The sequence below is a fragment of the Gadus chalcogrammus genome, chromosome 15 (genome assembly GCF_026213295.1).
Source record: "Gadus chalcogrammus isolate NIFS_2021 chromosome 15, NIFS_Gcha_1.0, whole genome shotgun sequence".
NCBI classification, from domain to species: domain Eukaryota; kingdom Metazoa; phylum Chordata; class Actinopteri; order Gadiformes; family Gadidae; genus Gadus; species Gadus chalcogrammus.
This window is the reverse complement of record NC_079426.1, coordinates 5,903,968-5,918,616: the sequence shown is the minus strand read 5'-3', so window position 1 is coordinate 5,918,616 and position 14,649 is coordinate 5,903,968. Positions and strand designations below refer to the sequence as shown.

The following is a 14,649-nucleotide window of genomic DNA, read 5'->3' as shown; positions in this document are numbered from 1 at the left end:
AGATGGCATCGTCGTCAAAATAATAACAATAATACAAATAGTAATGGCACCGGAGTCTGTCGTTGCTATGGTAACTGTGGTGGCGTGGGAGGGCCAGCGTATTTGCGACTGCCCCCCCCCCCCTCCCCCAGCTATTGATTCATGTTTCTTTTTTGTGTTTTGCTTTTATCAGTAATTACCCGGAGCTTACAGTTAATGACAAGCTAAGAATTCAGCTGATTCGGGTGGAGATTGTGTGTGTGTGTTGTGTGTGTGAAAGAGAGAGAGAAAGAGAGAGAGAGTGTGTGTGTGTGTGTGTGTGTGTGTGTGTGTGTGTGTGTGTGTGTGTGTGTGTGTGTGTGTGTGTGTGTGTATGTGTCATACTCAGAGGAGCGCTAATGAAAGAAAACGGGGGGGGGGGGGGGCGTCCGTTGAGACGGGTCGCTTCCTTCCCTCGTAATTCCCGAATCAGACGGAATCTCTTGTTTGCATTAGTATGAACTAATGATGCAATCATCAGTTTATTTCTTTCCTGACGTCGCTGTCACTCAAACACAACCTCTTTCCAAGCAACCAAAATAACCGGTTCAAACGTCTCAGTCCCAACTCAAACTCAAAAAGAACAGCAGAGACAAACCAGGGAAAACAAACATCAGGGACTAAAACATTGGCTTTATTATTCCGGAAGAAGGAGTGCTCGACTAGCAGCTATGTTGGTGACCTTTGGGGGGTCGTGACCTCTTGGGGGTCAGTGCCGGTAGCCTGTATTCTCCCCCTCCAGGGTGTTCACATGGAGGGTCTTCGGTTCACATCCGCAGCCTACAGGAAGCTGGTCCAGGGAACTTCTGAAGAAGACACAGCCCCCGCGAGACACCGGCCACACCCTGAGAGGGGCAGACTCTAGCCTGTTGTACCGGGGGGGGGGGGACACATCAGGCTAGTGCGGGCCGACATTCCCTTCAGCCAATAAGGCTCTGTATGGACATTTTGTGAATCCCAAACGCATGGGAAAACCTATAGTGGCGTAAGAGAATTGCCTACAACCACGTCAAATGCCAACAATGTGTGATGTGCGTCATGTATTCTGTTTATGACTGTACAAGCTGTAACATCCTTACTGTCCCGACAGCGATATCTTGTTTGGATAAAAGCGTCTGCTAAATGCCCTAGATGTAAATGTAAATGTATGACTTTAACAATCCATGTAATCTATTTACCAAGTAGACGTTCTAATATCGAGGCTGTACATATTTAAAGGGCAAACCGTTTTTTCTAAAACAATTCCTTTCTCCCAGCAGCAAAGAATTCTGGAACACAGGGACTGGAATGGAGAGGTGAACCCTGAAATTAGACCAGCACACTTTGTTGGTCTTCCCAGCTCCTGTCGGCTCTCAAATTCTCTGCAGTATGGTAAAAAGCCAAACCTGATCAATCACAGTGGCTACATAACAGTATTCCCACCAAAGCCACCCACTGCATTTTCCTGGGCATGAAGTCATCCTGTTGGGTTGTTTTACACCTGTTAATGGCTAAAGGTGTGAAGGCAACATGCTGTTTTCATTTCATCTCCCAACAGTCCTCGATGTGGTCTGTTGTGTGACTATTGATTCCTACTGAGATGGCTTTGTTCCTTCTGATGGCACTATAGAGTTTCTGCCACAAATTGCTTTTAGTAAGACAATAGATTTTCTTTTTACTCAATTGTTTTACAGTGATAGTTGTTTGTTTTTCAAAAATGATTGAGTTGCCGTGTTCATATAGGATAGATGTATATATACTGCATATATGAAGAAAGTACCAGCCAAATTGAATAACACACACACACACACACACACACACACACACACACACACACACACACACACACACACACACACACACACACACACACACACACACACACAGACGCGATGATCTCCCACCAGTCCTGTCGCTCAGTCTGATGAAACAAGGCCCGCGAGAAGAGCAACGCGACGGCCATATACCCAGCAGATGCTGAGAGGATTTGGCCGCCTCGTACCACACCTCCGGGTTGGGGGGGGATCGATCATGGTGATTGGCCTGTGCATCCAGGGAGACATATACAGCAGCTGATCCATAATCCCTTGGACAAGCCCGTGGTGCAACCCGGGCTGTCGACCAGGCGAGATGTGGGCGACGCAGAGGTCAGGTACGATTATGCACAGGGTAATACTGTGATTGCGGTGGTGACAGCGCTCGAGGCTTTGGCTGTGCATTTAAGGCTTAATCCCTGTACGTTTAAACCATGTTCCCGCCCATATGATACACACATGCAGGGCCTAGTGAGATAAGGTGTGGCTCACAACAGATTATTGGCCGTTTACATCACTGTTATAGGATAGCTGGCCACACATGCGTGAGCGCGCACAAACACACACACAGACGCAGACACACACACACACACACACACACAAACACACACACACACGCACGCACACACACGTTTAGATAAGGGGGCTTTGGGGATCAATGGCAGACTAGGAGTTCACTCTATGAGATTGGCCAACACACATATACACTGATTATAATTTCATAAACACTCACATTCCACAAATTCAATGTGATAAAATTGTAATCATGTCAATGGTTCAAGCGATTACAGCAAATCAGGGATTACGCACGAAATAGAATTGATATGGCAACATATTTAATCCTTTTGCAATGTATGTTTATGTGTCACATATTCATGGGTTCTTTTAGATTTGATATAGATTCGATTTTTTGGCATGTTAATTAGCAAATCCATCAACCTTGAAGTGTCCCTGGTTAAGAGGTTAAAGAACACACTTTATACTGCAACACATTTTCCAAATGACCTTATCAGGTACGGAAACACATGCTTACTCTTTCTAAAATGTGTTTAATATTGGACTGCTGTAAATGTCCAACACTCGAAGGAGTGAAGACAAGATAACATCAGTGTTAGGCTAAATGCCAGCATTAGCAGCAGCTTTATCTATGTGTATGTGTGTGTATGTGTATGTGTGTGTGTGTGTGTGTGTGTGTGTGTGCGTATGCATCCACACTCATGTGTGTGCGTGCTTGTGCTCACGTGCTTGCATGTGTGGCAATGTGTGTGTTAATGTGGCGGTACGTACACATATGTGCCATGCAGGCCTGTGGGGATGGGGTTCAGCTTGTATATATTAGCCTTGAGATGCCTTGTTAAGACAGCGCGAGAACACGCATGTTTCAGGTCTGGCCGGGAGCCAAACACCACCAGCTCTAAAGAGCAGAGGTTGGCCTTCCGCTCAACACCCGAGCCATCAACGCACTGTGATCCAAAGTAACGCAACTCAATGCCTTAGCTCCCATTGTAAGTAGTCCCGTAGTTTAATGGATAATAAAATAAATAGCTTCTCCGGCATGGAGCTTACCCTTACCCATGCCCTTTCGTGGGGGCGGTTACATGACGGTTTTCATGAACTAGGTCAAATCACCACAGCCCAGAACAGCCCAGTGGATGCTTTTTTTCCCGTGCTAAATCGATACCGGTCTGGGAGGACTCGAAGGAGTGTACAAACGATCGTGACCCAACGGATATACACACCAGACCAGGGCAATATGACCCTCTTTAGTGTGTTGAAATCCTGCTCTGTAACCAGGAGTGGTTATGCAGCAAACAAGGCTATTATGATCCAATAAGGAACCCTTAACCCTCAGTGATGATGGAGTTTCAGAAGTGGTTATATGGCAAACCAGGAATACACAACAAATCCACTTATAGTATGTTGTACGTCCTTGCACTCAAAAATAGTACTTATCATCGTGCAGCGTCTTATCCTAGCTATCTTTGTGACTGTTAGTGCTCTGCACTTGGTTCTATGAACATCCTTCCTGTACCGCGATAAATTGTTGTTTCTTTTTCTTCTGATAAATGTACTTATTGTAAGTTGCTTTGGATAAAAGCGTCTGCTAAATGCCCAAAAACATCATACGGTACGATGACCGGGACAAATCGCACCATCAATCACCACCGCCACAGGAGAGTTCTGAACCAGCTCCCAGTAACCCAAACTGGTCCCACCATGACGTAGCCCCGCTGCCGTGTGCGGTGTAGAATCCACCCCCCCCCATCAGGATCCACAGAGGCAGTGGTTTCACTTCCCCATCCTCCCCCTCCACCTTCTCCCCATCTCCCCCATCCACCCTGCACCTCCAAATCTTCTATACCCCAAACCCACCCCCCACCACCTCCACCACCACCACCACCACCCGAGCCAGCCCGTCATCCATCACCTCCATCGATCCCCCCCCCCCCCCCCCCCCCCCCTCGGTCCCACGGTGTGGTAGCTGTCTGGTTCGGGGGATAAGTGGGAGGGATGGGGGAGCCAGCGTGATATTTTACCTCACGCCCCCGCGACCGCTACACCCACCCCCCCCCCCCCGAGAGGCGCCAAGGTGAAGCGATGGCGGCTGGGGGAGGTGTGATCGTCCCCCTGTTACAGCAGGAAGTGATGAGCGTGGTTTCCCTTTGTCTGCGGCTGGTGTCACATTAGTTGTTGTGGTTGTTGATGGTATGGAACGTACAGTAAGGGCCGTGTTCAATGATAGTTGTAGGATAGAAAATTGGCTTCCCTTCTTCAGTTCAGATGAGGGTAATCTTACTTGTTTTATAATTGGTCTTTCATATAAAGCCTGATATTATTCTTTGCTCCATTTTTCCTTTTTTCGAAATCAACAAAACAATTGTATTGTATTAATGTTGAATGTGGGACTCGTTAGCTTCGTAACTTCTTAAATAGTTATGATATTAAGTTGTTATCATCCATATTAAAGAAGCTACAAAGCAAAAAAGCTCCCACATTCACCATTATAATTTCCAATTACCAAACGCGATCACAAATGGAAGACATGAGGCGTGGGTTCCGCAGCGCTAACCCCAACGAACCCAACTGCTTATTTATCACAACATGCTGAATCAAAGGAGGTGGCTTCCCTTACCACCAAGGCCAGTGCCTTCATACCACTGTGATCCAGCGCGCTGTGTCACCGACGCACAAGTCTGTCTGGGGGGCGTTGTCCGCAGTGCAGGGCAATCCTGCGCCAAGTGAGCGGGCTGTCAGGACTGATGAGCGTCAGCCTGGCCACCGATCGTCGCTCTGGCCCCCCTGGCTCCCGCCGGTCACAACACCCTGGCCCTCAAAACACAGCGCGAGCAAAATACCCGTGACTGTGCCCTCCTTGGCGGGGGCGCGCCTTAACGCCACAAAGCCGAGGCAAGGAGGACGCGTACGCGGTTTGTGTGTCTGCACGGGAACTTATATGGGGGTTTATCGAATGAAAAAGAAGATGGCGGGATGTTTTTTTAATGTCTCTCAAATAACTTGATGACATTCATTACACACAAAAGTCCTTTCCTGGAAGTATTTATTTTGATTTTCTAGGGTAGGTCTACATGGATCAATCCAACCCCTTAATTTTCCCCACCGATTTTTTTTCTCGTGTGCAGACTATTACTGCAAAAGGCGCCCAAATTTCCCCATGAATAATTCCCTCCTCAATGGGGAGTAAATAACACTAATTTTACAAGGAGCAGGGGGAAAATAGGAGCTGGGCTTGTTACCAGCCTCTGAGAGCCTCCAGCACTCTAACTCCTCTCTCGTCCAGCGGTAAATGGTAGAAAATGGGTCTGTTTGATAGGAGAGATGGCTGCGGTCCCGCTCTTACATGAGTCCAAATTAAAGAGTGATTTTCATTTTCTTCCACACACCAGAGTAGAACAGAGGAGGACGGAACGAGACGAGAAACCTCCTGTTTTTCGCCAACTTCACTCTTAGCTGTCCTCTCGGTCTCCACACCACGTCTGAAAGAGACAAGTCAGACTATCAAGTTGAACCTCTCTTTATTCACTGGGGAGGGGGATTTTTGCCTCAAAATAATATCCTTGTAGTCCCTAATAAATTATTGTAAGCTTGACACATTGTAATGAATGGTAATGAATCGGAATTAGGATCCACGCCAGCTGTGAAGGGACTGTTGAAAAGGGAGTGAAGGGAAAGTCCCTTTCCTCAGTGGGAGTTATCATCTCTGTGTCCTGTTGAACTGTGATCCGTTCATTTAACATCCATCTCCGGCTCACAGCCATGACTGTCTTGTGAGGGCTCAGTTCACATGACGGCAAGAGCCATTTGGGAACGACAGACACACAGACTTCCAATGTCAAACCCAGAGAATAAGAAAAACATGATATTCATGTTTATACCAAAACAAAGTGGTACTCGCAGTAAAAGGACGATTCAACATGTAGAAAAGATGAATGGCTACGATAAAACTCGTATGATAAGAGCCGTTGTTATCTATTAACTGTTATAGATGCCGCAGGGCCATGTTCCCTGTCTGAATGGGCGATACGATCGGACTAACAGCTTTCCCAGTTTCACTCACAAGGCGGCCAAACCGGGCTTGATCTGAACATTCAACCAATCACAATCCCTCGACTAGACACATCCATGTGTTCACAATGCATGTTCTACAACGCGGAAGATCCAATCAACGGGGAAACGAAGTTGATTTCTGAATTGGCTCAGAAAACGATTTTCCCTTTTCCACGGCGAAATCCATGAACACCAGAGTGTGAACTGTGCCGAGCCGTACGGAGCGAACCCCCCGATTCAATTAAGAGGCAGGGGGTGCTGTGCTGAGAGCCAGGGCCGGCCTGCACGCTGCTGTCTGGACGTGATAGATGCTGTGGGGCGGGGGCCCGCTGGCCCGGCCACAGACCATTCTTTCTGTCCCCTCCTGGGTTGTGCGGAGGCCCCCATTGTTTGGGCGAGGAGGCCCGTAAACAGACGGCCGTGTTTACAACCCTGCGCACGGGCGGCTTTTGCAACAGAGGGAAGCCTTTGAGATTCACCCCCCCCCCCCCCCCCCCTCTAACCCTGAGGGGTTGGGGAGGGGCTCGTAAAAAACCCAAAATACAAATAGAGACTGGCACTGCAAGAAAGAGGAGAGGATCGAGAAAACAAGCCCTGCCATTTCCTCGGGGCCTTCTGGAAAGATAGTGGTTGTGGGGGGGGGGGGGTCTATCCACACAAGACCGGCAGTGTTGGGGCGAGATTAACTCCATGCACGCACACACACACACACACAAACACACGCCTGCAGTTCCCTAGGAGATTAGGCCATGACGTTTATGACTTCACCGTTGACTCCTGGTCGTCCGTCTTGCCTGCTCGTCCCCTGATCGGTTGGTTTTATTGGGTTAGCACTGTGTTCAGCTCTCAATGAAAAGGCAAGAGAGGCATCCATCAAGCGAGCGGTCAGAAAAGAACGACCACGACAATGTGTTTGGTAGGGGTGGGCTGGAGCATGCTGTAATTAGTGAGGAAATGAATAAATAATACAAAGGCGGTACACAGTGGTTTTTTGGCAGTACGATAGGCAGTTGTAAAAATACAAAATTGGATGACTCTCAAAAGAGGTTGTGGTTATACCTTTGCGGAATGATGTTATACTTGACCTATGATACTTTCCTTTGAAGGATCTTGGATATATATTTTTATAAAAATCTCACACAATGAAAACGTTACTTAGAAACACACACAAAATAAAAAGAAAGTGCCTTATTTGGGATAAACAAAAACAGCAGTTGAAAAAATAACCTCCCTGTGTGCATACACACATATTGGAACCCTTAATATTGATTACATGCATATGATAAACCATAATCCCACTACATGTATCCCTCATGCATGGGAGCCTGCATTAAGGAATGTACAATGATCACATCCTAATAAAGTTTTCTTCAAATGCAAAAAAAAAAAAGCGCTCAAGTTACAGTAACTTCTTTAGCACCACACGATTTTAAGTTATCTCCTGGACAAAGCTATCAAAAACTTCAATATCCCATCAAGTCCAATCAGATTGCATCATAACAGAAAAAGTGACGCATTGTTAGTTTTAAAACCATGTGGAAGTCATGTTCCAGTTCAGTGGTCGTAACAGTGAGTGATTGTCCACTTGGTCCTGTATTCAAATGAGCCTACACACAGGAAGCCTTGATGCGACCAAAAGAGATCTTGTCCTACACAGCTGGATAAATACACACTGTTGGGTGGCACTTTTCAGAGGCGCTGACACCAAAGGCACAATTTAGCAATTGCTGGTTAGGCTTTCTTGCAAGATTATCTAGGCAAAATGTATCTTTAAAATGGTCTTCAAGTTTAATGCACTTACAGGGTTTTTTCTACAGAAAAAAGGCCACTTCCATCTAAATGCCATAAAGTTTATTTTCCGAGGGGTTGTCACTGGAATGTCCTCGGTCCTATATAACAGTGGACGGGTGTGGGTGCCACTAAACAGATGTGAAGCCGCCACCCACCACTAAGATGAGGTCAGGCTGCGGATAAAAGCTGTCTCTGGGTGAGCGGTTGGTCGGACTACTTTCCATTTCAGATGTCCCAGCTGTCACTGAAATATTGGTCCTCCTCTTCTTCGTCCTCCTTCTCTCCCTCCTCGTCCTCGTCCTCCTCCTCCCCGTCCTCAATTCCATTTTCCATGAGATCGCAATCATGCATTGCAGTCCTATGCCTCTCCTCCTTCACCTCCTCCTCCTCCTCCTCTTTGAGCTGTGCCAGCATGGCTTGAAGGGTGGCTTTGACCTCCTGCACCTCCTTGGCGAGGGACTGTGCACGCTGTAGGTTAAGGTTAATGACTGGGAGGGAGAAGCCTGGGATTTCTAACTCCCACACATAAGCAAGCACCGAGCAAAGTCACTCACGCTGGTAAGATAATCCCATCGCCCCGCATTCACACCTCGACAGCCTGTCGCAACGCAACAGATAGACAACAGACATGCCACAAGGACACACACCCAGATAGCACAATCATACACAATGAGGAACAATGGTTCATGTGGTCCGGGCTTCCTTAAAGGGGTGATATTATGCCACCAGGTGTGAGTGTTCGTAGCCATTGCCAGCCGTTAGAAAAAAGAATACAAATAAAAATTAAATAAAAAAATGGTGGGGGGGTGATGACGTCATCGTTTGAATTTCAGGCGTCCACGGTCCACACGAATCCTAACACGATCCGCCGGATTGGTCGGCCAAAACGTACAAGACTTCACCGAAAAAAACCGGCTCCGTGTTGACGGGGCCTTAGTGACATCGCAAGTGGGAGTGTCCACCTAGATGTACGCTGGATAGATCAGTCTACCAGCTTACCCGGTGGACTGTAGCAAAGGTTGCTCATCCATCTATCATACATCTAGGTGGATGCTACCACTTGTGATGTCACTAAAACACAGGAAAAGGCTGATGTTTTTAATTGCTTGTAGTGGCTAAACACAGTAAGAACTGTTGGCATAATATCACCCCTTTAATGGTTATAGCTGTGAGAACTACAGGAACACCCCTCCTCCCCCAACCCTTACCCATAACCTAACCCTGACACACCGATCATCCAGTCACACTTAAGGTAACTCTTGATCCTCACAGCTCGTCAGTAAAGTCAGCAGGGGGGTTTTGGACCCCCTCAACCCAAACTCAATTATTTACGTGACCCTCAGTGACACGGCCTTTTAGTCTGGCATCAATAGAGAGGGCTCTGGCAGGTTGGGGGGGGTGGGGTGGGGGGGGGTTGTTTAACCTGCTTAGGGACTCCAAATTATTGTGCGAGTGTCCGTCCTAACCAAGCAGCAAAATCAAAGAGGAATTCCCCCCCCCCCCCCCCCCCTCATCGCTGACCTCCGGGCCAGACAATGCCGCTCTTCTGTGACGGTCTTTCCGTTCGACTGGTATTTGGAGATCTCTCTCCATGTATTCCGAGCACAATGGCCATGAGGACCTTCAAAAGAGTGAGGACGGAGTGGCCTTTTCTGTCACCATGACTACCGGCGCCCGATCCGCCGCCGCCGTGCATAAAGTGTGACTCAGTGTTGGGCTCTGTTCGAGTTCTGACGTTATTATTTTTTTTCCCCATTCTTCGCTGGCTGTCTCCGTCTCTCGGTGTTCCCTGCATCACCACACGGTACTCGAAAACCGGAGTGCAAGGACATGTCAAAACACAATAGAACAGAAAAGAGGGAAGCTGGCCAATCAGAGACCTCCGGTCCCTACGTTCTCCGTGACATCATCATGCTGTCGCGGAACCCTAACCGGGCGGGCAAGAAACTATGGGGAGACTTTAACAATATTTGGGGGGGCTGGAACAATATTAGGGGGCTTCAACAATACTGGGGGGCTTTGACACAGACACTTAACAGCCAGTGAAGGAAACGGGGGGAGATGAACAGAAAACGCCATCACCGTTGAACACCAGATACCCTAATGAATGTTGCTGTCAGCCGGGTGTTCAGAGGAAGAAATTAATCACGACAGCCAATGGGAACAGCACGTCAGGGGCCACCATCTTTTGGTTTCTCTTAGGAAACCGGGCCTGCATGAGTGTCTATGTGTGTGCGCAATATATGAGTGTGTGTTTGTGTGCGTGCTTGTGTTCGTGTGAGTGCGTGCGTCTGTCTGTCTGTCTGTCTGTCCGTCTGTGTGTGTGCGTGCGTACGCACGTGCGTGACTATGCGTGGGCGCCAAACACACAAATCTTTTTCCAATCAGCTCTCCAATTAGCACGGAAGATGATGAATTGTGACCGTAATCAGCTCCAACGATTTTCATTTGAGTCATTATGGCGGATATTGCCATTTCCTCAGCGGACGCCTCGACCACCACTGGGGGAGGGGGGGGGGGGACCAGAGAGGGGGGTGGGGTGTATGTGTGTGTATGTGTGTGTGTGTGTGTGTGGGGGGGACAGGGCGGACATTAAGATGTGAGGGAGGAAGAGTAGAGTCATTGCGATGGCATTCCACTATCTGCCCTCGTGTGGGCTGCTGTCTCCTTGCATCAGCCTCAGCCCACGGTGACGATCGCAAGCCGCCCTCTCGCGTTTCACTGCTTGTGTTTATTAATTATTAATTATTTATGTGTTTATTGAGTTTTTATGGATTTTTATTTTTTGGGTTACACTGAACAAAAATGGTAGTTTATGCAGTAGTAAGTTTTATTAGACGGCGCTAGCATGGGTAAGCTATTCTGTAATGTATATATTAAGGTAATATGAACACGATTACCTTAGTTAATATGAATACCATTGGTAAACATGAACACCATTAGTAAATTATTACTAGTTAATGCTTATAACGGCATTGAATGGTTGAAGGTGTAGTGTGTAAAATAGAGATAGAGATGGACAGGTGAAAGAGCATTATGTTTGTCTCTGTGGTTTACTTGTGGAATCAGGTCCAGATGAGTAGAGACAGAGACATTGACAGATAGAAAGAGGGAGAGAGACAGATAGACAGCGAGTTAGTGAGATAGACATAGAGAGAGAGACATAGACAGAGGCAGAGACAGAGACAGAGAGGGAGGAGATGGACAGAGTGAAAGATAGACAGACTGTTAGGGATAAACACAGAGAGAGAGAGAGAGAGAGAGAGAGAGAGAGAGAGAGAGAGAGAGAGAGAGAGAGAGAGAGAGAGAGAGAGAGAGAGAGAGAGAGAGAGAGAGAGAGAGAGAGAGAGAGAGAGAGAGAGAGAGAGAGAGACACACAGAGAGAGACACAGAGAGAGACACAGAGAGAGGTAGGAAGAGAAAATTCCAGTTCAAGTACCAGTCCCCTTATGGTTGTTTATCTTTAATTCCTTCCTGGACGGACAGGGGTGTCAGATAAGACAAGGGGAAGCTCCAGTGAGAGGGAGGGGTCTCTAGCATGAGTCACCCTCATTGTGAACGCCCTGCAGGGTTCAGCGTTTGTACGACTAGGTCCCTGAGACAGATGGACCGAAGAACAACACACATACACACACAGACACAAACACACACACACACATACCTAATAACTACCCCCACACACACAAACTATAAAACACACACACCATGCCTCTTACCACAATACACACAATCTCTCCCCCCACACACACTCACACAAACTATAACACAAGACACACACACACACACACACACCCCCCCCCCCCCCGCTGCAGTCTGAAGGATATGGGTGAGGGCGTGGTCTCGGCTGAGGATGGCCATCTGCATGTCATCCTCCAAGGTCACCAGTCTGTCGCTGATCATGTCACACTGCTCCGTGAGCTCCCCGGCCCCCTCGGACCCCCCACACTCCACCTGGGGGACGGCAGAAACACAGCAGGGGGTGAGGCAGCCATCCCCCCCCCAACCAACACCTCCGGCCGGGAGACGGTCAGCAGGGAGCGGGGCAGAGCGACAGATGGAAGGACCCGGAGAGGAACCGGAAGCATCGTGTTCTGGGACTCAACTGTCTCCCACAATGCAATGGGCCAACCGAAAGAGTCCCAAATTTGAAACGGGTACATTTTATTTGGTACTGAGGTCGGGTGCCACGTGCCAGCCTGTTTGATAGCTTTATGTGTATACGTTTATTGTAAATATTTGGACACACATTTGATGAGTTTGAAATTACAGTTTACAGTCTGAAAATGAAAGCGCAAGCATTCGTCAGGAATTGGAAGTGCACGCGTGTTCGCTAGCATGAGGGACAGTGGTTTGTTTGTCGCTGCACTGGGGGCCGGTAGGACAACCCCCCCCCCGATCCAAGGTCAACCGTTATGTAAAAAACATTATGTCCTAGTTCCTACAAACGCACACATAAATACATAGGCACTACCAACACACACACACACCTACTCACACACACCTACTCACACACACACACACACACACACACACACACACACACACACACACACACACACACACACACACACACACACACACACACACACACACACACACACACACACACACACACACACAGACAGAGAAAAATACACAGGCACGACAGACAGACAGACAGACAGACAGACAGGGGCCTCACGTGTGTATGGACCCCCGATCGGTTGGACATTTTTTAATAATAATACGTCAAATAATTCACTGTCACTTGACAGCATGATGGCAAAATGTCAGAAAGAAATATGATAGCGGAGCACAAAAGATGACATGACGGCTGTGATAATAATGCAGACACCAGTCTGACGAAGACCTTCTCCTATTGTATCTGTCGAAGTAGAAATAGAAAACCACGTCTCTGTCTGTCAGTCCTTGACCGCTGTGATCACTGTCACACTGCTATGAAATGTGCTGCGGCTGACGAATAAACGGTGAGCATAAAGTGGGGTTATAATCGACATCCATGAAACGGTCAAGGATAAAGCAGTGGGCGGAGCAAGGATTGGGGGGCACCACAAGGAGCAGCACAGGGGTCTGTGACCCCCTTAATCCACCACTGAGTTCACCCAGGCACATGTAAAGCAGTAAAGGATGCATGCAAACCACCCAACCACGACCACGACGGAAAAGACCTGCAGTGTTTTAGAGGGAGAGAGAGAGAGAAAGGGAGAGAGACGAGAGAGAAAGAGAGAGACGAGAGAGAAAGAGAGAGACGAGAGGGAGAGAGTGAAACAGAGAAAGAGAGCGAGAGAGCGAGAGAGCGAGAGAGCGAGAGAGAGAGAGAGAGAGTCTGACTCAAGGACAATTGACTTAGCAATATGTGAAACTTTTGTTGGAAATGATCTGTTGTGATGATACCTCTTGGGGCCCCAGAGGGGTGATTGCAACAACAGAAGGATACAAGAAATGTAAGGAAATTACACAGATTCATTGGAAATTCAATATTCTTACGGCATGTCTTGGTGTAACAGGACGTTTGGGTAATTGTTTGATATTATCATCTGCGCTGCTAGGCCAATTAGCGCTTTCAAAACCAATATCAGACTGAAATTGGAGGGCTTGTATTAGGCATCAAAGCAGGTCGAATGAGTCATCCGTCTTTGCAGCAATCAACCATACTTATAGATAACTACATTAGAACAGCAATTGTATGTTTATTTTGGTCATTGTGTAATTCAGGTCCTGTGGGCTGTGGTCACGTGATAGGTGTTTGAAACCGGGTAACCTGTAGTTTAATCATAAAGACAGGACGTCTATGGAGAACAGAGTTAGCTCCGATCTAGCTCTGATAGTTTATTAACCTACTGCTTGTCCTCTTCTGCAACTAAGGCCAGGAATAGTGTGGGATAGGTGTGCGTGTGTGTTTGTGTGCTTTTGTGTGCATGTGTGTGCGATTGTATGTGTCTGTCTTGGTTTGTGAGTACATGTCTGTGATTGTGTGTGCATGTGTATGCATGTGTATGCATGTGTGTGTGTGTGTGTGTGTGTGTGTGTGTGTGTGTGTGTGTGTGTGTGTGTGTGTGTGTGTGTGTGTGTGTGTGTGTGTGTGTGTGTGTGTGTGTGTGTGTGTGTGTGTTTGTGCGTGCGTTCGTGCGTGCGTGCGTGCGTGCGTGCGTGTGTTTGTGTGTATGTGTCACACAAAAAAAAACACACACACACCAATCAATTTCCTCTGGGCAGCTAGGCTACAGGCTAGGCTAAGTGGAGATAATTTACTTAAAGCCATTTTTGAGGGGGAAATGGGTCAAACCAATACTGACAGAGGGGAATACTGCAGAACTCTTACAACCCTGTACTCCCAGAACTCAGTCATCTCAGTTGCGCACACCGGTGGCGGTACTGTAACCCACGCGCTACCTCAAGTTTTTTCAAGTTTGGCTATTCGTCAGTAACCAGGAGTTGATATTAATATAAAAGCGCTGTCGAAATCCAATGTATTATTAAT

At 47.6% G+C, this 14,649-nt stretch overlaps 1 protein-coding gene across 1 annotated transcript in view; it reads right to left on the bottom strand.

Moving 5' to 3' along the window:
* Window positions 1-6,927: 6,927 nt before the first annotated feature.
* disc1 (DISC1 scaffold protein) overlaps window positions 6,928-14,649 on the bottom strand; it is a 38,068-nt gene continuing 30,346 nt past the window's right edge. The window contains exons 12-13 of the mRNA XM_056608981.1: window positions 11,994-12,119; window positions 6,928-8,630 (exon numbers count right to left, since the gene is read on the bottom strand). Of these exons, the coding sequence (XP_056464956.1) occupies window positions 8,394-8,630; window positions 11,994-12,119 (363 nt within the window). The 3' untranslated portion in view covers window positions 6,928-8,393. The remainder of the gene's footprint in view (window positions 8,631-11,993; window positions 12,120-14,649) is intronic.